This window comes from Phocoena phocoena, chromosome 20 (genome assembly GCF_963924675.1).
Source record: "Phocoena phocoena chromosome 20, mPhoPho1.1, whole genome shotgun sequence".
NCBI classification, from domain to species: Eukaryota; Metazoa; Chordata; class Mammalia; order Artiodactyla; family Phocoenidae; genus Phocoena; species Phocoena phocoena.
In genome coordinates, this window is record NC_089238.1 from 58,403,301 (window position 1) to 58,424,017 (window position 20,717).

The window sequence follows — 20,717 nt, forward strand, 5'->3', positions numbered from 1 at the left end:
CCGGGCCTCCTGGTGTATTTACACGTTATCTGTGCCATTAGGCCGGCAGTTATCTGATAATCGGGCCCATTAAGGCCACAGCCCGCCCGATCGGGGATCCAGGAAGCGGGGCCAATGCAGCAGCGCTTGCTCGGGGCCCAGGCCAGGCCACGTGAGGCCTCTGTGGGCCCAGGCAGCCCAGGTGGCACCCGAGGCACAAGGCGGCCCCGCTTTCCTGGGCAGAGGGCGCGTGGCCTGGGGAGAGACTGCCCTGGGAGGGCATGGCCACCGTCATCCCCTCGGCTTTGAGGACACTAAGGCTCGAGACGGCAGGTAACGTGCCAGGTGTGTGTCTCCCAGGGCGGCCCGGGCAAATTCACACCACCTTGGTGCCTCGAAACATCAGAAGTCTACTCTCTCACAGCTCCGGAGCCAGAAGTCCCGAATCAAGGCGTGGGCAGGGCCGCATTCGCGCAGAGGCTCCAGATGCAGTGTCCCCCCAGCTGTATCCCACCAGTCCCCGCCCCGTCTTCAAGTGGACTTGTTCCTGTGTCTCTTTTTTTCTGTGTGTCTCTTACGAGGACATTTTTCATTGGCTGTAGGGCCTACCGGATAATCCGATGGTCTCACCTTGAGATCCGATCTCAATCACATCTGCAAAGACCTTTTGTCCAAACAAGGGAACATTCCCAGGTTGCGGGCCACCGTCCAGCCCACCCCACAGCTCACGTGGGTCGTGCGCTGAGGCCGGGCTGAACCTGGGAGCGCACCTGCAGACCCTGTGCGACCCCAAGCTCCCTCCCCGTGAGAAGGACTGTGGCGGGGCTCCTGGCAGAGGCCGGTCTGTCCACGTCAACGGAACTGAATCCTGCCGGGGGCCGGGCACAGATGCCACTCCCCTAGCTGACACAGGAGCCACAGCCCGGGCCACGCAAGCTGGCAGAGTCCGGGAGCTTGGCCCTGATCACAGCACGGGTGGCCGCGGCCCACGAGCCTTAGGCCCTCAGCCGGGTGGCAGGCCGCTCGGACAGGCAGCCGCCGACCAAGGGCCTCGGCAGGAGTTGGGTCCAGACCTTTCCAGGGGGCAGGCGGGGGTCCCGCGGGGAGTGATGCTGGTGCCGCCCAAGCGCAGTCCGGCTGTGCCGAGGGCCTCGGCCGGCAGTGGGCGGGGGAGGGGAGGAACACTTGGCTCCAGGCCTGGCTCCCCCTGCTGGGCCCTGTGCTGAGGTGCTAAGAGGATTGGGAGGTGCGGGGTCCCAGCATTTCACGGCTGCCCACACAGGCGTGCTCTGCGGATTCTGGGGCTCAAGCTGATGGGAAGGGGCTGGGAGGACCGTGTGGAGGGGACGGGAGGCGGTCTCGTCGGCGTCATCGTCCTCCACTCTGTGCCTGCCCTCACGTGAGGCAGTAGGGGTGACCCGGCTCCGTGTGTGCGTCCTAGGCTGTGCGAGGCACACGCGTCCCAACGCAGCCGCCAAGGTCCCGCCGAGCGGTGCGCCCACCTGCTCAGTGCAGCTGCAGGTGCCCCTGCTGTCCTGTCTCTGCGGCCTGCCGGCCCCCAGAACAGGTCTCACTGCAGGGGCTGGCCTGGCCCCCAGGACCCGGCACCAGCCGCCATCCCCGTAACCTGGGCCAGGGCCGCCCTCCCGCTTCTGCTCTCAGCCCCCCCAACTGCTCCTGGGGGGGCGGGTGCCACAGGACGGACTGGACCTGGGACCTGGACCTCCTCACGCCTCTGACATCTCTCCCCGCAGACGAGCTGAAGCTGCTGCTACAGGACGGACAGAGGTGCGTGCGGGCTCGGTGCAGCCTCGCCGAGGGCCTGTCCTGGGGCCCATTCCGCGGGAGCATCCAGACCAGAACCTCGTCCCCCGGGCAGGCGGAACCGGTAAGGAGCCCTGACCCCAGCCGCAGCGGCCAGGACAGTGTCTGGCCCAGGGCACAGGCCCCTTCAGCCCCCTGAGCCAGGCCCGGGCTAGACTCCGTGCAGAAGCAACTGCCACTCCACGTGAAACACGTCAGGAGATGCAGCCGTGGAGGAGTTAACTGCCCGGGAACACAGGGAGGGCTGCCTGGAGGAGGTGATGCGGGGCCTCTGGGACCTCGGGGTGACACAGGGAGGGGCTGCCTGGAGGAGGTGATGCGGGGCCTCTGGGACCTCGGGGTGACACAGGGAGGGCTGCCTGGAGGAGGCGTTCTTTCAGCAGGCACTTAATGAACGAGTAGACGTTGGCGAGGCAGAGAAAGAGAAGGGCTTTCAAGGGAAGGGAGCAATAAGGAACCAAGTGGTGGGACTGGACCTGGCCTGTGGCCTGTGGCCGGGGAAGCAGGCAGGGACTGCCCCCCGGCACTGGGCTTCACGGGTGGGGCCACCCCTCGTAAGCGAGGTGGTCATTCGTTGCGTTTCCGTGCCTGTGGGCCCCCAGACGGCAGGGAGAGGGCGCCGCCTGAGCGTCTCTAGCGCGTGCTGACGACCACTGGGCTGTCGTTTGTCTCAGGGTTGCTGCTGAGCTGCTCTCGGTTGTTGGCAAGTCGGTGTGGCGTCCTCTTGCAAAGGGTACAAATGCTCATTGTAAAATACGTTTCGGTTGAGAAAGGGCGTTGACGTATGGGAAGCAAGTGTGGGGCAGTGGAATGGGCACGTACGGTGTGGTGGGAACCAGGAGGGGCCTGTGCTGGATGAGAGTTCAGGAAGCACCTCCTAGCCATGGTGACGCTTGCCTGGGAGGCCGGGCAGCACCCGGGTTGGTCCCCTCAAGCCCAGGCTCAGGTGCCCCAAATGTGCGGTCACAGCCATGGCCTGGGCCCTTCTGATTCCTAACGTGGCATTCAGGTGTGGCTGGATCCAGGGTACACACTGCTGGCAGGTGCCCTGTGATGCTGGGCCTCGTGGGCCTCTGATGGGCCTTCAGTGGCAGTGGCGGGGCTGTGGGGGGGGGCTTCCCCCCAGCCCTGCGCCTGGAGGCCAAATGCTGCCTTAACAGCTCTGACCATCTCCAGCCTGGCAGAGCCCCTGTCTCTCTGCCAAGGAAACCAGGGCCCCAGGAACTTGGCCTGCAGCGGGGCTGGTAGAGAGCCGTGGGCAGGATCCCCAGCTGCAACTCTCGGACTACTGCTCACAGCCCGCACCCCCTCCCGTGTGCAGTGCACCCTGAGCCGTGGGTCACGCGGCCTCAGAACCTCAGAGCTGGGGCCCGGGCCTCGGGAGATTGGAGACGTCTCAGCTGAGGCCCCTGGGCTGCCCACGCTGCCTCTCCCAGCTGAGTGGCCAGGTTCAGAGGGGCGGTGCTCACCCAGGCCACTCAGCCAGGGGGTGGGAGGCGGCCCAGGACCGAGGGCCCCCACTTTCAAGGCCAGGCCGTCCCCATGGCACAGGGTCCAGGTCCTGGGGTCTCCTACCCTGTGGCTGTTTGGCCGTGTGCCTCCACCTCTCTGAACTTCTGTCTCCTCAGCCTTTGGGACCTCAGCGAGGGGACACAGGGGAGCCCTGAAGGGTCCTTGAGACCTGCAAGGTCCTGCAGACCCTGCAACCTCCCCGCAGAGGAGAGGGTGGGCAGAGCAGCAGTTCCTCTGTGACGTGGTGGCCTCCCAGGGCAGCCGGGTGGGTTAAACGCAGTCATCCGCACGTGGTGCTTACCACAGGGCGTGGCGTGGCAGGCAGCATGGCCAGCAGCCCTGCAGGAGGGATGACCCTCTTGCCCCGTGGCCCCAAGCAGGGAGAAAGCAGTGGGAGCTCCAGTGTGGATTTCAGCTCCTTGGAGGGAGCCACATTTTGGCTCCATTGTGTGACCAAGGCTGTGGTATTTACAGCGGTCCCTATAGGCAGTGAGCTCCCCGTCACTGGAGGTGTACAAGCAGCAGTTGACTCTTAAGAGAGAGGGTAGGCCGTTGGGGGGAGTTAAGAGGAGCTCCGTGACTCTCGTGTCTGGACTCTCAGAGAACAGCCGTAAGCAGTGATGGGACAAAGCCGGGATGGCTGAGGACTGGGGAGCTCAGTGTGTCCCGAGCAGGGCCTGCACCTCTCTCCTCTGCTCCCTCCTTGGGGACAGTCAACCCCTTCCAAGATGGACAGTTCCAAGTGCGTGTTCCAGACGCACTGCTGTGCGCCCATCCTTATACTCGGCCCCTCGTTTTCTCCACCCCCCATGAGGCGGGTACTGCTGTTCCCATTTCCCAGATGAGGAAACTGAGGCTCCAGGAGGTTAGGTAACTTGCCAAAGTCACCAGGACCAAACAGCAGAGGGGAAATCACTATTTTCCTAACCACAGAGACCCCTGCAGGACGGGGATGGGGGGCTGGAGATGCCCGCACCAGCCCTGGGATCCCCACCGCACCCCCACCCCCAGGCCCTCCCCTCCCGCCTGCAGCCTCCTCTCCGGGGGTTTTGTCCTCCCGCCTGCAGCCTCCTCTCCGGGGGTTTTGTCCTCCTTGGGCCCAGGGCGCAGGTCAGCCTGGGGAGACTTGGCGTGAGGTTGGAAACCCTCTCCAAGCGGAGAGATAATCCAGGGAGTGCGCCGGAGAAGCGGGCCTCTGAGGCTCTGCAGAGGGGCCCAGGGAGGAAGGAGCTGCCTGTTCTTCCCTGCAGCTTTATCTCCTGCAGAATTAAATCCTTGATTAACCCTTATCTCCCCAGCAGGCGCTATCTCTGCCTTGGCGCCGAGTGTCCAGACACACGTACAAGATGATTGATTTCTTAAAGATATGCGTGCCTTTCCGATACTTCATTTATTGTCTAAATATTTTCGCTAACATTTCAGCAGGCCCCTTATCGAGCTCAGCTGATGGGCCCCGGTTCTCTCCCCCCGCCCCCCACCGTGTACCTCCCGCCCCTGATCGTCCTGTCACCCGCCAGGCAGTTTGTCTTCACTGTTTGGAGAGGGAAGTGGGAGAGGGGCGACGCTGGGGTGTGGCAACCCTTTCCCACGGGTCTCCTCAGGCCCAGGCTGCTTGCAGGCCAGAGGGGAGGCAAGGAGTCTCCCCTCACAGTCCCTGCACACACTGGGCGTCGGGGGTGGTACCCCAGAAAGGACACAGCACGCAGAGCCTGCCAGGAGTCGAGAATTGGTTCTGACACCAACTTGCTGTGGGACCTCAAGGTCCCCCAGGATCCAGCTGTGGTTCCACCCCAGAAACCCAGGGCCTGGAGGTGCAGCAGTTCTAAAACTTGTACTCAGATGCAGAGGAAATGTTCAGGATGGATGGATGGGTGGTGGGTGGGTGTGTAGGTGGATAAATGGATTGTATGTGGAGGGGTAGATGGTGGAGGGATGGATGGATGGATGGATGGATGGATGGATGGACAGGTAGATGGAAGACGGATGGGTGACGGTAGATGGTAGATGGATAGGTAAAGGTGGGTGGATGGTGCATGGATTGGTGAGTGGTGGATGGATGGTGGATGTGTGGATGTATGGATGGTGGATGGATGGTGGGTGCATGGATGCGTGGATGGGTAAATGGAGGTGAATGGATGAGTGGTGGTGGATGGATAGGTTGGTTAGTGGATGTGTGGATGGTTAAATGGATGGTGGATGGATGGGAAGATGGTGGATACATGAGTCATGGTTGATGGACGGATGGACGGTGGGTGGATGGGTGAATGGTGGATGGACGGGTAGATGGATGTGTGGACAGGAAGATGGTAGACAGATGGGTAGAAGGTGGATGGACTGGTGGAAGATGGATGGATGGGTGAATGGTAGATGGACATGTAGGTGGAGGATAGATGGGTGGATGGATAGATGGACAGGTAGATGGTGGATAGATGGATAGAAGATGGATGGATATATGTACAGGTAGATGTTGGATGGGTCGGTGGGGACAGGTAGATGGACAGATGAGTAGAAGGTGGATGGTTGGGTGGATGGTTGATGGAAGTGTGGATGGTGGATGGACAATTAGAAGGTGGAAGGATGGGTGAATGGTGGATGGATGGATGGGTGGATGGTAGATTGCGGGGGATAGTGGGTGGACAAGTAGAAGTTGGATGGCCGGGTGGATGGACAGGGGAGAAGGTGGCTGCATGGGTGGGTGAGTGGAGGTGTGGATGGATAAATGGATGGCAGATAGACAGGGAGAAGGTAGATGGACGGTGGATGGACTGGGAGAAGGTGGATGGACAATGGATGGTAGAGGGATGGGTGGATGGATGGGTGGATGGTTATGGAGGGGCAGTTGAGTGGATATTGAATGGATAAATAGATGGTGGATGGACAGATAAATGGCGGATGGATGATGGACAGTAGATGGACGAGTAGCCAGTGGGTGGGTAGGTGGGTGGTGGATAGATGGGTAGATGGATGCTTGCACAGGTAGATGGTGAATGGAAGGCTGAATGCTACATGGATGGGCAGAAGGTGCCTGGATGGCTGGATGGTGGATGGACAGGTGGATGGTTGATGGAGGGATGGTGGATGGTTGGGTAGAAGAAGGATGGTGGATGGTAGATGGATGGGGAGAAAATAGATGGACAGGAAGATGATGGATGGACGTGTGGAGGGTGGATGGTGGATGGATAATTAGAAGGTGGAAGGATGGGTGGATGGATGGACAGGTAGATGGTGGATGGATGGATGGTAGATGGATGGGTGGAAGGTGGATTGCAGGGGATAGTGGATGGACGGTGGATAGTAGATGGACAGGTGGATGGTTGTGGAGGATCAGTTGAGTGGATATTGAATGGATAATGGATGGTGGATGACGGGTAGATGGTGGTTGGAGGAGTGAGTAGATATTGGATGGAAAAATGGTTGGTGGATGGTGGATGGACAGGTAGATGGTGCATGGACGGATGGATAAATGGTGGATATGTTGATGGTGGATGGATGGGTGGATGATAGATGAACGCGTAGCAGGTGGGTGGATGGATGGGTGGGCAGGTGGATACGTGGATGGATAAATGAATGGTGGATGGACGAGTAGATGGTGGATGGATGGGAGGTGGGTGGAAGTATGGTTGGACACATAGATGTGGATGGATGGGTCAATGGTAGATGGACGAGTAGCAGGTAGTGAATGGTGGATGGACAGGTAGAAGGTGGATACATGGGTGGATGGTGGGGGGAATGATGAAAGGATGGGTAGAAGGTGGATGGATGGGTGGGTGAGTGGATGAATGGGAGGATGGATGGATGGACAGGCAGACGGTGGACTGATGGGTGGAAGGCAGAACGATGGGCAGAGGTGGGTGGATGGGTGGGTGGGTGGGTGGGTGAGTGAATGTGTGGATGGATAAACGGATGGATGGTGGATGGGTGGGTGGATGTGGACGGATGGGTGAGTGGATATGTGGATGGGTAAATGGATAGTGGATTGCCATGTGGATGGTAGATGGAGGATGGACAGGTGGATGGTGGATTGATGGGTGGATGGTAGGTGGACCAGTAGGAGGAGGATGGATGGGTGGTTGGTGGATGGATGGGTGGGTGAATGGATGTGTGGATGGATAAATGGATGATAGATGGACAGGTAGATAGTGGATACATGGGTGACAGATGGACAGGTGGATGGTGGGTGGACGGGTGGATGATAGATGGCCGAGTAGCAGGTGGATAGTTGGGTGGATGGATGGACGGACAGGTAGATGGTAGATGGAAGGTTGAATGCTAGATGGACGGTCAGAAGGTGGATGGATGGCTGGATGGTGGGTGGACAGGTGGGTGAGTGGATATGTGCATGGATAAAGAATGGTGGATGGACGGGTAGATGGAGGATAGATGGGTGGATGGATAGATAGGTAGATCATAGATGGATGTGTCGACAGGTAGATGGTGGATAGATGGGTAGGTGGTTGGATATATGGACAGGTAGATGTTAGGTAGATGGGTGGGGACAGGTAGATGGTGGATGGATGAGTAGAAGGTGGATGGTTGGGTGGATGCTTGATGGAAGTGTGGTTGGTGAATGGACAATTAGAAGGTGGAAGGATGGGTGAATGGTGGGTACGTGGGTGGATGGTTGGATGGGTGGGTGGTGGATTGTGGGGGATAGTGGGTGGTGGATTGTGGGGGATAGTGGATGGAGAGTAGAAGTTGGATGATGGCCGGGTGGATGGTGGATGGACAGGGGAGAAGGTGGATGGGTGGATGGTGGATCGTGGGGGATAGTGGATGGAGAGTAGAAGTTGGATGGCCGGGTGGATGGTGGATGGACGGGGAGAAGGTGGATGGGTGGATGGTTGTGGAGGAGCAGTTGAGTGGATATTGAGTGGATAAATGGACGGTGGATGGACAGATAAATGGCAGATGGATGGGTGGACAGTAGGTGGACGAGTAGCCAGTGGATGGGTAGATGGATGGATGGACAGGTAGATGGATGCATGCACGGGTAGATAGTAAATGGAAGGTTGAATGCCAGATGGATGGGCAGAAGGTGCATGATAGCTGGATGGTGGATGGACAGGTGATGGTTGATGGAGGATGGATGGTGGATGGATGAGTGGATGGTAGATGGATGGGGAGAAAATGGATGGACAGGAAGATGATGGATGGACATGTGGATGGTGGATGGAAGGGTATATGGTGGATGGAGGGGGGATGGTGGATGGACAGGTAGAAGGTGGATGGACACATGGATTGTAGATAGACACATGGATGGTGGATAGATGGCTGGATATGTTGGATGGATGGGTGGATGATAGATGGACGAGTAGCAGGTGGATGGCGGGTGGATGGATGGATGGGTGGGTAGGTAGATACATGAATGGTGGATGGACAAGTAGATGGTGGATGGACGGGAGGTGGGTGGATGGATGGATGGGTGGGTGGGTGGGTGGATGGATGGGAGGATGGATGGATGGACAGGTAGATGGTGGATGGGTGGACAGGTAGATGGAAGGTTGAATGCTAGATGGATGGTCAGAAGGTGGGTGGATGGAAGGTGGATGGACGGGTGGATGGTGGATAGACAGGTGAGTCAGTGGATGTGTTGATGGATTAATGGGTGGTGGACGAATGGGTAGAAGGTAGATGGATGAGTAGATGATGGGTGGATGGACGGATGAATGAACAAATGGGCCCTCACTCACTCGGCCCATCCGTCTGTCCAGTTGTCCTCCCACGGCTCACCCACTTTAGCCACGAGGCCACCGTGACATCAGTGAGAGCTGGGAGGGTACCCCCGGGATGGCACGCAGGGCAGCAGGTCTGAGCAGCAAGCCCCTGCCTGTGAGGCTGACGTGGGACCATCCAGGCGCAGCCGCCAGCTGACCGCACACAGATGGGCTCTGAGCGGCCCTCCACATGGGGCCCCTCCAGAGGCCGCTGTCAGCGGTCATTGCCTGGCACAGCCAGACTCCCAGCAGGACGATCCCGGGCCAGGGGGAGACGGCGCTGCGGTGAGCCCGGTGCCCTCCTGGCGAGGCCCCTCTTTCTCTAGCTGTGATAGGGAGTAATTCCCAAGGGAAGGCGCTCAGCCCAGGCATGGTGCATCATGGGTCTTTCTTTGCCAGATGGGGCCATGCCTTGAGCCGCCTGTGTCGTGCTTCTCTTGCCTCATGAAACGTCTGGTGCCGAGGGCGGAAAGCCATTGCCTCTGGCGATGGTGAGTGGGACGCAGGCCGGGGCTTCTCAGGACACGCTGAAAGGGAGAGACGAGTGCAGGCCCCGATCAGAGCCTACCCCAGGCCTGCCCCAGGTTCCCGACCTCCTGCGAACCTGCCCGCAGTGCCCTGGGGAGGCGTTCTGCAGGGCCCCACCTCCCCTCAACGCTACTTCACGCGCTGTATGGCGAGTTTGGGAACAGCCTCAGATACGGCTGTCACAGCGGATGCGGTAGAGATAGGGTTTCTGATGGCTATCAGCGGGCACAGAACCCAGACACTGACCTCTTTGTTGGGGGAACAAGGAGGGTTCTCAGATGCACCCAGAGAGTTTAAAGTGGCCGCCCGCTGTCCCGGGGCTGGGTGGGGCAGCCTGGAGTCAGGAGGGAGGGACAGGGCGACCCCCAGGGCTAAGGCAGGGTAGGGGCCAAGCTTTCTTCAGACGCTGCACCCGGCCTGTCTGGGGTGAGCCGGACCCGGACCCAGACCCAGACCCAGCAGTGAGCCTGGGGCGCCGGTGGAGGGGAGGTGGCCGGCAGTACGCACATCTCTGATCGTTTTAGGCTCTCACCCCGCTGCCCACGGGCAGGGCCAGGAAGGGAACCTGCCTCGGCCTGGTGCCTCCGACCACCAGAGAAAAGGGCTTTTGTTCCAGGGCTGCTTGGAATTGGGGGATGGGGGGAGAAAATAAATAATGGGGCGGGGGGGGGCGAGCTGTAGCCCTAGCGCACGGCAGGGTCCAGCTGCCCGGGACAGTGCGCGTTGCCACCCCACAGGGACGGGGACAGGGGCAGACTGGGCATGGCCGTGCTCCTCTCCCCGGAGCCGTGGGGCGCCGGCTCCTGCACCCCTAGGGTCCATGCGCAGGCAGGGAGGCTGGTGATGGTGGGCCCAGCCTGCCCCATTTAAGTGGGGGCCAGGGCCCCCCAGAGTGTTAAGGGCTGAGGGAACGAGGGTGAAGGGTCTGGTGGTCGTACGGCCTGGATCTCCTGGCCCCTCTCCCTCCTGTGAGTCAGGCGTGGGGTGCAGGATGCAAGCCCCCCTCCAGGTCCCCCACGTCCCCTGCCCCTCACCCGCCCAGGGCAGCCACCAGGCGAGGGGCTGCTCCCAGCAGGAGGCACACAGCCGGGGACACAGCGCCGCCGTCTCCCCTCCACTCAGATGGACGCGGAAAATTCAGGGGTTCTGCAGCGTCAGCAGAGCCGTGCGCGGCCGCTTTTATCACGCCGCGAACACGCCACTCCCGGGAGTGATAAGCATTAAACCGACCGGGAGGCTGTCAGTCTCGGTTTGAGGGTTTAGAAATACTGGGACGAATAATTAGATTTCATATCGTTACCGCAGCACCCAGCGAAGGATCAGGCAGATTAATGTTTTTCTCCCTCCTCCACTCATTAATATTCATTAGAGGCTCAGGGAGACCCTGGCCTCCGCCTCTCTGCTGGCCCAGGTCAGGATAGCTGGGACGTGGGCGCCGCCGGTCAATCGCTGCTGTGCCAGCACCCCCCCCCGTTCCGCTTTGGCCCTCCAGCCTGTCCCCAGCTGTGGGTGACGGGGACCCCCAGGTCTGCAGCTGTCCGTTAAAGCATGCTGCTTGGTGGAGACACTCGGCCCCAGTTGATACCTGGGGGTTGCTGGCCCGCCGCCCCAGTGGACATCAGCCTCCTAGGTCCGAAGGCACAGCCTCTGCCCACTGTGTCCTGCGGGCCCACGGGAATGGAGAAGCAAGGGTGGCAGGACTCCTGTTTGTCCTGTGTTTGTCACGTGCCAGGCGGGCACTGTCTGAAAGGAGGGCTTCACACAGGCTTCCACTTCCCAGTGCCCCGGGGAGACTGAGTCACCCACCCCCAGAGCAGGTGGCAGCACAAGGACGGTGGAGGAAGCCCACGGGCTCGGGGCATTGCCGTTTGTAGAGGTGCCAGGCCCAGGGAGGGCGGGCATGGTGCTATTGGGCACAGTCAGGGAGTCTGGACTGGACCCGATGCCCAGCTCTGGAGCCCACGTGCTCCCTGCAGGCAAAGCTCAGTAAAGCCGTGGTCTTGGACCAGGCGGGGAGGTGCCCAGAAGACGTCAGGGGACCTCCCATGTGTCACTTGCTCCAGCCATCCCATCACGCTAGCTTCCTGGCCAGGTGCCCCCATCCAGCTGACGGCAAGTGACACTGGTCCTTGAGTTAGAGGTTCTGCTACAGTTTGACTAAAAAGCTTTTATTTGCATAAAACAAAGAAAATACTCAGACACGAATGTGCTGTGCTTTTCCACACGGTGCCCAGTGGCGGAGCTTGGGGACCCCCTGCAGGAGAGGAGCCGTCCACAACCCATCCAGCCCTGGGGCTGTGGCCTGAGGGGCCGCTGTGGTCTCACCCTTTCTGCGGCCAGTCAGGGCCAGGGTCTGTACCTCATCGCCTCCGTGTGGCAAGGGCCAGCCCCCTCCCAGAACCATGTGGGACGGGGACGTATGTTTGCAGTGCCGCCTGGGGAGGGTGGGGGAGAAATCAGGCCACCCCTCCTGGGGGCCGCCGGAGGGAGCGTGTCCGGGCGAGGGGCTGACCACGGTCTGCGGGCCGCAGGGAGGCCAGGTGCTGAGCCAGCCTCGGTGGGGGGACGTCTTGCTGCTCGGGATGGGACGAGATGTCTATGGGCCCCAGGATGGACTGGACGAAGGTGGGCCTGCGTGCTGTGCAGACAGTCCCACAGCTTACTACTCTGTAGGTCTCTGGGGGCCTGTGTGGGAGGAGCCTGCGTCCGGTCCAGTGCCCCACCAGGGAGGGGGCAGCAAGAACGGAGGTCCGGGTGTGCCTCCCCGCTCTGCCACTCACTGGCTGTGTAACCTTAGGCAAGTTGCTCCACCTCTCTGGGCCTCGGTTTCCAAGGGAAACTAGCACCTGACCCATGGCAAGCACTGGATCCCTGCTGCATGCGTGTCGCCAGTGCTTGGCGAGGACCCGCAGCCTGGACAGGGCGCCCACGGGGTAGACTCTCAGGCATTCCTCACAGGGAGCCCCCCGCTGCCCCGGCCAGCCTCTCTCCTGCTGACCCCCCCTCCCCGCCCCCAGAGCCCGGCCCTGACCCTGCTGCTGGAGGACGAGGCCTGCTGGCTGAGGACGCTGCCCCGGGCCCTGACCGAGGCCGAAGCCAACTCGGAGATCTACAGGAAGGGTTGGTATCCTGGCGTTTCCCTCACTGCCTTCCGGAGGGTGGGGGGTCATGGCTCCCCCTGGGCCGGCTCTTAAAGGGAAACCAGCCTGCTTGGGCCGGGCCGAGGGGCTGGCCACCGCTGCCACCACACGCCCAGTGCCCCCATTAATGCTTGCCTAGGGCTGGACAGGTGTCGGCCCCGGGGGTCGGGGAGTGCGGGCCCAGGCCAGGACTGCCCTCAGGGCCTCTGGGAGACCACAGGGACGGTGGACACTGGCAGGGCCTGGTGGGCCCACCTGGGGGTGCCCGCTGGACCAGGGCCCTGTGCGGCCTGACTCCCTCCAGGAGTGGTCAGGAGGGCCATGTCCAAACCCAGCTGGGGGGCCTGGGACAGGTCCCCTCACCTTCTGGGGCCTCTGTTTTGTGAAGCCGAGGAAAGCTCCACGCCCCACATCCCTCCTGCAAACCTGCGCTTTCCAGGAGTGGCCCTGGGAGGGCGGGGTGCGGGGGACCCCCCCCATTACAGATGAGGCAGCTCAGATCCGGGGAGGATGTGGGGATAGACACATGACAGCAAGAGCCATCCACCACATGGCCACGGGAAATCCACCTCCTTCTTCTGGGGCGGGGGGCTCCGCTTTGGTAGAATGTTCTGGGGGTGTCACCCGCACCATCACCATCGCCTCCCCTCCTGAGCACACTGGACTAAAATGTCCTGTGGGCAGCCTTGTTTCAGGACAGGGACAGAGCCAAAGGCCCCTGGAGGTGGGCAGGGGCAAGCTGGGCTGCTGCTCCAGCACCGCCCCAGCCCCTCCCCACCTGGGGGCATCCGGGGCCCTGCGCATTCCGTCTGCCTCTGGCTAGCACAGCACCCGTGTGCCTGTTTCCCCCCCGGCCCACCCTCCCTGCTTTGGGGTGCTCTAAGGACCCAGAGAGCAGCTGGAAAGCATGGGAGGGCCCAGGTTGGCAGCAGGTGCCCAGCTGGGGGTACGTAGCGGGGACGTGGCCCAGTTAGCAGTGCCTGGCCTGCCCCCCCCCCCCCCCCGCCCCCGCTCGCCTGGTCAACAGGGTTCATCTGCCTGGGCAGGACAAGGGTCCCTGCGGTGCTGATCTAGCCAGGTGGCCTGGTCCCGTGGGCAGCTCAGCCCGCGTCCTGTTGGCCAAGGCTGCCCCCCGCTGGCCACCGTGGCAACAGCCATGCTGGCTGAGTAGCGAGGCGCTGGGAGGCCTTTCTAGGGCGCGGGTGAGCGGCTCCCAAGCCCTCCCGGCCGCTCTGCTCCCCTCTCCCCGCAGACGGCCCTCCTGCTCCGACAGACACAGGCAGGGAGGCCCAAAGAGCAGGCAACACCTAGTCGCCCTGAGGAGGCAGGAGCGCCACGGAAACCAGCCGGCCACAGCTGCGAAGCCGGGTGTGGCTTCGCCCCGGCCACCACGCCGGCTTCGGAACCCCCATGCCTAAGCTGGGGCGGCGCAGAGGGCATCAGGAGGATAAGATGGGCAGGGGTCTTTGCAGAGGCGCGGCCGTGGTGGCCTGGGGCTGCCGGCGCCCCGTCACAGACGCCCTCCCCCCGCAGATGGCGCCCTCTGGTGCAGGCTCACCAGGCCGGTGGCCGCGGGCGGACGGCTGAGCGTGCTCCTCGCGGCCGAGCCCCACAGTGCCCCCAGCCAGCCTGTGAAGGAGCCGGTGGAGCCCGAGGGCCTGGCCCCCTCCCCCGCCACCGACATCCAGCTCCTGCCCCAGCAGGCGGGCATGGCGTCCATCCTCGCGACTGCAGTTGTCAACAGTGAGTAACCCGCTGCCTGCCCGCCGCCCGCCCCCCACCCCAGGCTCAGAGCTGCAGGCGGTGCCCGGCTCAGGATCTGCAGACTGGTCACTGCTGCCACCCGAGCAGAGGAGGGCGTGTGCCCCGGGGGCATGCAAGGGGGCCTAGCAGTGGGGTTCCAGGAGGGGCTCCAGGGTGCAGTCAGCGTGCAGGGGGCCACGTGGTGAGCTCCCAGATGCTGACGGGGAGGCGGGCCCACAGCCTTCCCGGAGGCTCTGCAGCAGACCGGGCTTCTCACCACAGCGCCTCTGGCACACGGTCCGCGGGGTCCGCAGGGTCCGGAAGGCCCTTCTAGGTCACCAGCTGGAGAGGCCGCGCGGGGCAGGGGTGGAGTCTGGGACACACGCACCGTGGGGTGCCCAGCAGCAGCCCTGCCCTCGCCCACTAGACGCTGGTACCATCCCCACCTCCCAGTTGTGAAGGACGTGGCCAAGTGTCCCCTGGGGCAGAGCTGCAGTGGAGGGACGTTTGTCACTCCTCCCTACAAGCAGCAGAGGGTCTGAGAACCGATGAGATTCACTCGTTTCTCAAATCCTTGTTCAACGTCCACACCAAACCAAGCGGTCAAGGCGCTGGGGTTAGCGGGGTGGGGACAGCTGCCCGCCCTGAGGGGGCAGGCGGCCGCAGGCACACCCACGAAGGAGGGCAAGTGGTGACGTGGGCAGTGGCTGGGGGGCTCGGGAGACCCGCGCGCCGGGGAGAGCAGCTAAGCGGACAGCCCAGGCCCAGCGAGACGGCCACCGTGGCCAGAGCCAGACTCCGAGGGTGGCCCCGGACCAGGGCTGGGACTCCTTGTCAGAGAAACGACCGCGGCAGGGGGCTTTCAGGCAGCAAAGACGACCCTATTCAGTTCTAAAATTGCATGGCTGCTAGAGGGAGACTGTAGGGTTGTAAAATTGGGAGAAAAGTGACCTTTTTAAGCAGGTCAAACGTGATGACGGCTTTAAGCAGGTGGAGGCACCACGGCAGAGGCCAGAGGGGCACTGGAGTGAACAGGGCCTGCCGGGGGGGCGGGGGGGAAGCGGCAGCGTGAGGCCGGGGCTGCAGCACGGCCGCGGGGCGGACACTGTCCGTCCCATCGCGGTCAGGGTGGAGGGCCCGTTCTGAGCACCTGACCCGAGACGCCTGTTGGGCACTAAGTGGAGCCCAGGAGGCGACTGGGGGACACGTGCTGGGGCTCAGGGTGCGGTCAGAGTTGGGGAGCTCCAGGCAGGACAGTGGCCCGCCGTGTCCCAGCTGTGTTGAGAGCAAGGGCAGGCAGCACGGAGGTCACCGTGACCCCAGACACTGGCAGCCAAGTGAGGAGGGTGACACCGGAGGGGTGGGGACAAGCACAGGCGGGTGGCCCGTCCCCAGAGCCTGCACGGAGGGACTGGGCCGGACAGGGCAAGGCCACTGCCCCAGGGAGAATGGGGTCCTGCAGGGGAGCTGAGAGGGTGGTGGTGAGCAAACAGGGGTCTCGTCTGATGTTGAGGTTTCAGGAAAGAAGGGTGCTGGATGGGTCACCCCACCAGGGCAGGGAATGGCATCTGGTGTCCGGGGGGGCTGCCTCTCTGTCTCTTTTGGGTGGGGGGGGGCTGCAGGAAGCCCCGGGTGCTGGAGGGCTTCCTCTCAAGCCTGCCCAGGAGCAGCCTCTCTGGGCCTCGGTTTCCCTCCCCTCGGGTCTGACACCTGTGAGGGCATGGTGGGCTAGACATCGCTTATACCAACCCCACACGGGCCTCTCCTACTGGTGGTCTAGAAGGGCTTTCAGAACCCGAGCTCCAAAGCCAATCAGACCCGGTTTAATTGAGACTCTACCACTCTGGGCCTGTTTTCTCATCTGTGGAAGCAGTAAAGGTAATGCCGGCCTTGAGGTCTCTGTGCAGGTTACCTGGGCTGCATCCACCCGGGACTTGGCCCGAGGTCAGCCCTGGGTTGGTGGGGCGACGACCGTCCTTGCTAAGTTTTAGGGCCGGGGCTGGGGCTCACACGGCCTCCCAGTCCCTTCGCTTTGCCGCAAGCAGCAGCGCAGTCCCCAGCACTGACCCTGCAGATACAGAAGCCCCTCAGACCCGGATCCCAGCTCAAGGCCTCAGCGCTGCCTTGAGACCCCCAAATAAAAGGGAACTTGAAAACCAGAAGTTGAGCCGGAAACACCGCAGGCACAGGGGCACGAGGAGTGCCCACCTCACTTGACAGACAGGTACTCTGAAGAGAGACAGAAGGTAGAAACCTGGCAGCCCCCGGGGGGCAGGCAGACCACCTGTTCAGTACTGCCAACCAACGGGCTGAAATACGTCCTAACCCGCACAAGTGCCCCCTCCATTCCGTGTGAAGGTCAAGGTCGAGACCCAGAACAAGGTCTCCCCCCTGCCCTGGGTTCAGCCAAGGGGTGGCTGGCCAAGGAGCAGGGACAGAAACAAGGAAACATTCCTTACCAGTCTGGTGAAGCACCCACCAGAGAATGCTCACCAGCTGGCAAATCCGCCCCCGCCATCCAAACCCCCTAAACCGCAAAGGTAGAGGCAGCCCACTTGGGTTAAATGTGGTGAATTCAGGAAGTTCTGACCAAAGAGCCATCAGGTGTATGGGGTGGGGGGGCGGGGAAGGGCGGTGCACCGGGAGGCTCCTCGCGCTCTGCAGCTCCTGGCCTCAGCCCTCTGCCTACCCAGAGCCACGCTCACCTCTCGCCCTGCTGCCCCAGTGCTTGGGGACTCGGGCACCCAGCGGCCCACACACCTGCTCACACGCACACACCTGTCTCCTCGTCCTCCTCCACGGGCACCCAGCTCCACGCCAGCCCGCGAGTCCCGTCGCCCCCGCCAAGTCACAGAGACAATCAGGTCACGGACCCCAGCCTCGCTTCTCCCGTGGGCAACCCCGAGAGACCACAGTGTCTCCTTATGGGGCTGCCTGTCGGGACGCAGCCCAGGGGCCACTCTCGGGGTCACTCACACCCCATCCGCAAGTCCCCATGGCATCCTGAAGATCCGTAGAGAGGGGACACGGAGTTACCAAGGGACACCTGAGAAGGCAAAGCAGTGAAGAGGGACAGCCCAGGTCACAAACCCCACCCCACCCCCAAGCTGGCAGACGCCCGGGCACAGCCCTCGTGTTGCAGAGGGCCCACGGCCTGGCCCGGGTGCTAGGCGGCCAGCGCTGCTGCCGGGGCACCCCTCAGGCTGCACCCGCCTCTCCCGCCCGCAGAAGACGTCTTTCCCTGCAAGGACTGCGGCATCTGGTACCGCAGCGAGCGGAACCTACAAGCCCACCTCCTGTACTACTGCGCCAGCCGCCAGGGCACCAGCTCCCCCGCTGTGGCCGCCCCCGAGGAGAAGCCCAAGGAGACCTACCCCAACGAGCGGGTCTGCCCCTTCCCCCAGTGCCGCAAAAGCTGCCCCAGCGCCAGCTCCCTGGAGATCCACATGCGCAGCCACAGCGGTGAGCCCCGCCCCCAACAGCGTGTCTCCCCACCCAAGCCATGCATGCTCACTGCATTTTTCCTGGGGTTGCACAACTGCCGTGGACGTGCCCGAGTGGTCCTCCCACCACGCCGAGCAGCCTCCCACAGGGCCCCAGGCCACGCGCCCCGCCTGCGACCGGCTGGGTGGTCGGCTGGGGGCTGGGCCCCCGATGGGGTCCTAGGAGGCAGAGCTTAGGGGCCCTCCACACGTGCCGTAGTCCTCGGCTGGCCAGGCTCCCTTACCGGGCCCCGTGTTCCAGGAGAGCGCCCCTTCGTGTGTCTCATCTGCCTGTCCGCCTTCACCACCAAGGCCAACTGCGAGCGGCACCTCAAGGTGCACACAGACACGCTGACGGGTAAGCGGGGCCAGGAAGGGGGCGGCGGGGTCTGTGGGGCGCAGCCACCGGCAGGGCTCTGACACCACAGCCCACCTGCAGGTGTGTGCCACAGCTGCGGCTTCATCTCCACCACGAGGGACATCCTCTACAGCCACCTAGTGACCAACCACATGGTCTGCCAGCCGGGCTCTAAGGTTGAGATCTACTCATCAGGGGCTGGGCACCCCACTGCCAAGCTCCCCGCAGGTGAGCCCCTGGTGACCGTGAGGACTGGGAAGGGGGAAGCAGGCTCGGCCACGAGGGGTGGGGGTGGGGGAGTGTCGGTTTCGGCCTCGACCCTCCACCACCTCTGCGCCCAGCCCAGCTCTCCCTTCCCGCCCTCCCCAGCTTCAGGTCTGGCCCAGGCAGGTCCTGCTCCAGGCCTGAAGTGTGGCCCCTGGCGTCTCCCCGCAGACAGTCTGGCCGCCTTCCAGCAGCACACGGCGCTGCACGGCCCCCTGGCCCCTGCAGACCTGGGCCTGGTGCCCGCCCCATCACCGGGACTGGACAGGAAAGCCCTGGCAGAGACCACCAACGGAGAGACCAGACCGGGCCCCCAGAACGGGGGTGGCGGCGAGCCCCCGGCGACCCCCAGGAGCATCAAGGTGGAGGCGGCAGAGGAGCCCGAGGCGGAGCCAGGGCCCCCGGCCCTGTCGCGGACGCCATCACCGCCCAGCGCCGGCCCCAGCCCCGTCCGCGTGAAGGCGGAGCTGTCCAGCCCCACGCCCGGCTCCAGCCCAGGGCCCGGCGCGCTCTTCCTGCCGCAGTTGCCCACGGCGCCGCCTGCCTCCGAGATCCTGGCCAAAATGTCCGAGCTGGTGCACAGCCGGCTGCAGGCGGGCGCGGGCGCGGGCGTGGGCGCGCCGGCTGGCCTCTTCACGGGGGGCCCCAAGGGCGCCACGTGCTTCGACTGCGACATCACCTTCAACAACGTCAACAACTTCTATGTGCACAAGCGCCTCTACTGCTCCGGCCGCCGCCCGCCCGACGACACGCCCCCTGCCCGCCGGCCCAAGGCGGCCCCAGCCCCGCCGCGCGCGCCCCCCGCCCCACCGCCCGCCGAGGCCGACGAGCAGCGCTCACCGCCGGGCCCCGAGGCGCGCGAGGACGAGGCGGGGGGCGCGGCTACGCCCGAGGCGGAGGCCGAGGCCGAGGCGGGCGGCCGGGGCAGCGAAGGCAGCCCAAGCCCGGGCAGCGGGGCAGACGAGGACGACGACCCCCGCCGGACGCTGTGCGAGGCCTGCAACATCCGCTTCAGCCGCCACGAGACCTATACGGTGCACAAGCGGTACTACTGCGCCTCTCGTCACGACCCGCCGCCGCGCCGGCCTGCGCCCGCCGGAACCGCCGGGACCTCCGCGACCCCCGCGCCCGCTGCGCCGCCCGTGCGCACGCGCAGGCGCCGCAAGCTCTACGAACTGCACGTGGCCGGACCCGCCCCGCCCCCGGTCGGACCCGCCCCGTCCCCGGTCGGACCCGCCCAACCCGTCGCGCCAGGCCACGCGCCCACGCCGCCTGCGTCGCCGGCGCCGCGGCCCGGAAGCGGAAATGGAGGCGGAAGCGGAAGCGGCCCAGACCCGGCGGACGGCCCCATCGACCTGAGCAAAAAGCCGCGGCGCCAGGCTCCCGCCGCCGCCCCTGGCCCTGCGCCCGGCCTACCGGCCCTGGCCGACTACCACGAGTGCACAGCCTGCCGCGTGAGCTTCCACAGCCTCGAGGCGTACTTGGCGCACAAGAAGTTCTCGTGCCCCTCCGCCCCGCGCCGCCTGCGCGCCGCCCCCGAGGGCCCGCCCGCCATCGTCTGTCCCTACTGCCCCCCGAACGGCGTGGTGCGCGGCGACCTCATCGAGCACTTCCGCCTGGCGCACGGCCTGCTGCTGGGCAAGCCCACGGCCGGCTCCGGCCCTGGCGCCGAGGCTCGGACGCCTTCGCCCGCCGCCCCCCGCGACGGCCTCAACGGCCAGGACCCTTGGGAGCCGCCCACCGGCAGCCCCCGGCCCGGCCCGCCCCCGGCCACGTCCCCCGAGCCCGTGCCGGCACCCCCCTCCCACTCGGACAAAGGCGTACAGACCCCCAGCCAGGGGACGCCGGCCTCCGTGCCCAACGGCAACCACAGGTACTGTCGCCTGTGCAACATCAGGTTCAGCAGCCTGTCCACCTTCATCGCCCACAAGAAGTATTACTGCTCCTCGCATGCGGCCGAGCACGTGAAGTGAGCGCCCGGCGCTGCTGCCCTGCAGGGGGACCCGGGACGCTCCAGGCACAGACCTCGTCAGAGGCTGCAGCGGGCAGCGCCCGCCTGGACCTTGGCACTTAATAAAGAAGTTCAGTTGCTGAACACCGTGGTGGAGCAGTCTAGTTCTCTGAGCAGGGGGGGCGCTGCGGGGAGGGCACGGGCAGGGCCAGCAGCACCTGT

The 20,717-nt window shown here is 63.8% G+C and overlaps 1 protein-coding gene across 1 annotated transcript; it reads left to right on the forward strand.

Moving 5' to 3' along the window:
- Positions 1 to 260: 260 nt before the first annotated feature.
- Positions 261 to 20,517, forward strand: ZFPM1 (zinc finger protein, FOG family member 1). Its single transcript, XM_065898419.1, has 9 exons — positions 261 to 312; positions 1,542 to 1,601; positions 1,734 to 1,867; positions 12,575 to 12,677; positions 14,231 to 14,440; positions 17,669 to 17,902; positions 18,185 to 18,280; positions 18,362 to 18,508; positions 18,716 to 20,517. The coding sequence occupies exons 1-9, from the start codon at positions 261 to 263 to the stop codon at positions 20,515 to 20,517; spliced, it is 2,838 nt and encodes a 945-aa protein (XP_065754491.1).
- The last annotated feature ends 200 nt before the right edge of the window (positions 20,518 to 20,717 follow it).

Excerpts from the sequence above, each read along its gene's own strand:
- ZFPM1 (XM_065898419.1), top strand. The coding sequence starts at position 261 with ATGGCCACCGTCATCCCCTCGGCTTTGAGGACACTAAGGCTCGAGACG. Across the intron at positions 1,868-12,574 it reads CCCCCGGGCAGGCGGAACCG|AGCCCGGCCCTGACCCTGCT; the intron begins GTAAGGAGCCCT and ends CCCCGCCCCCAG. Across the intron at positions 17,903-18,184 it reads CCACATGCGCAGCCACAGCG|GAGAGCGCCCCTTCGTGTGT; the intron begins GTGAGCCCCGCC and ends CCCGTGTTCCAG.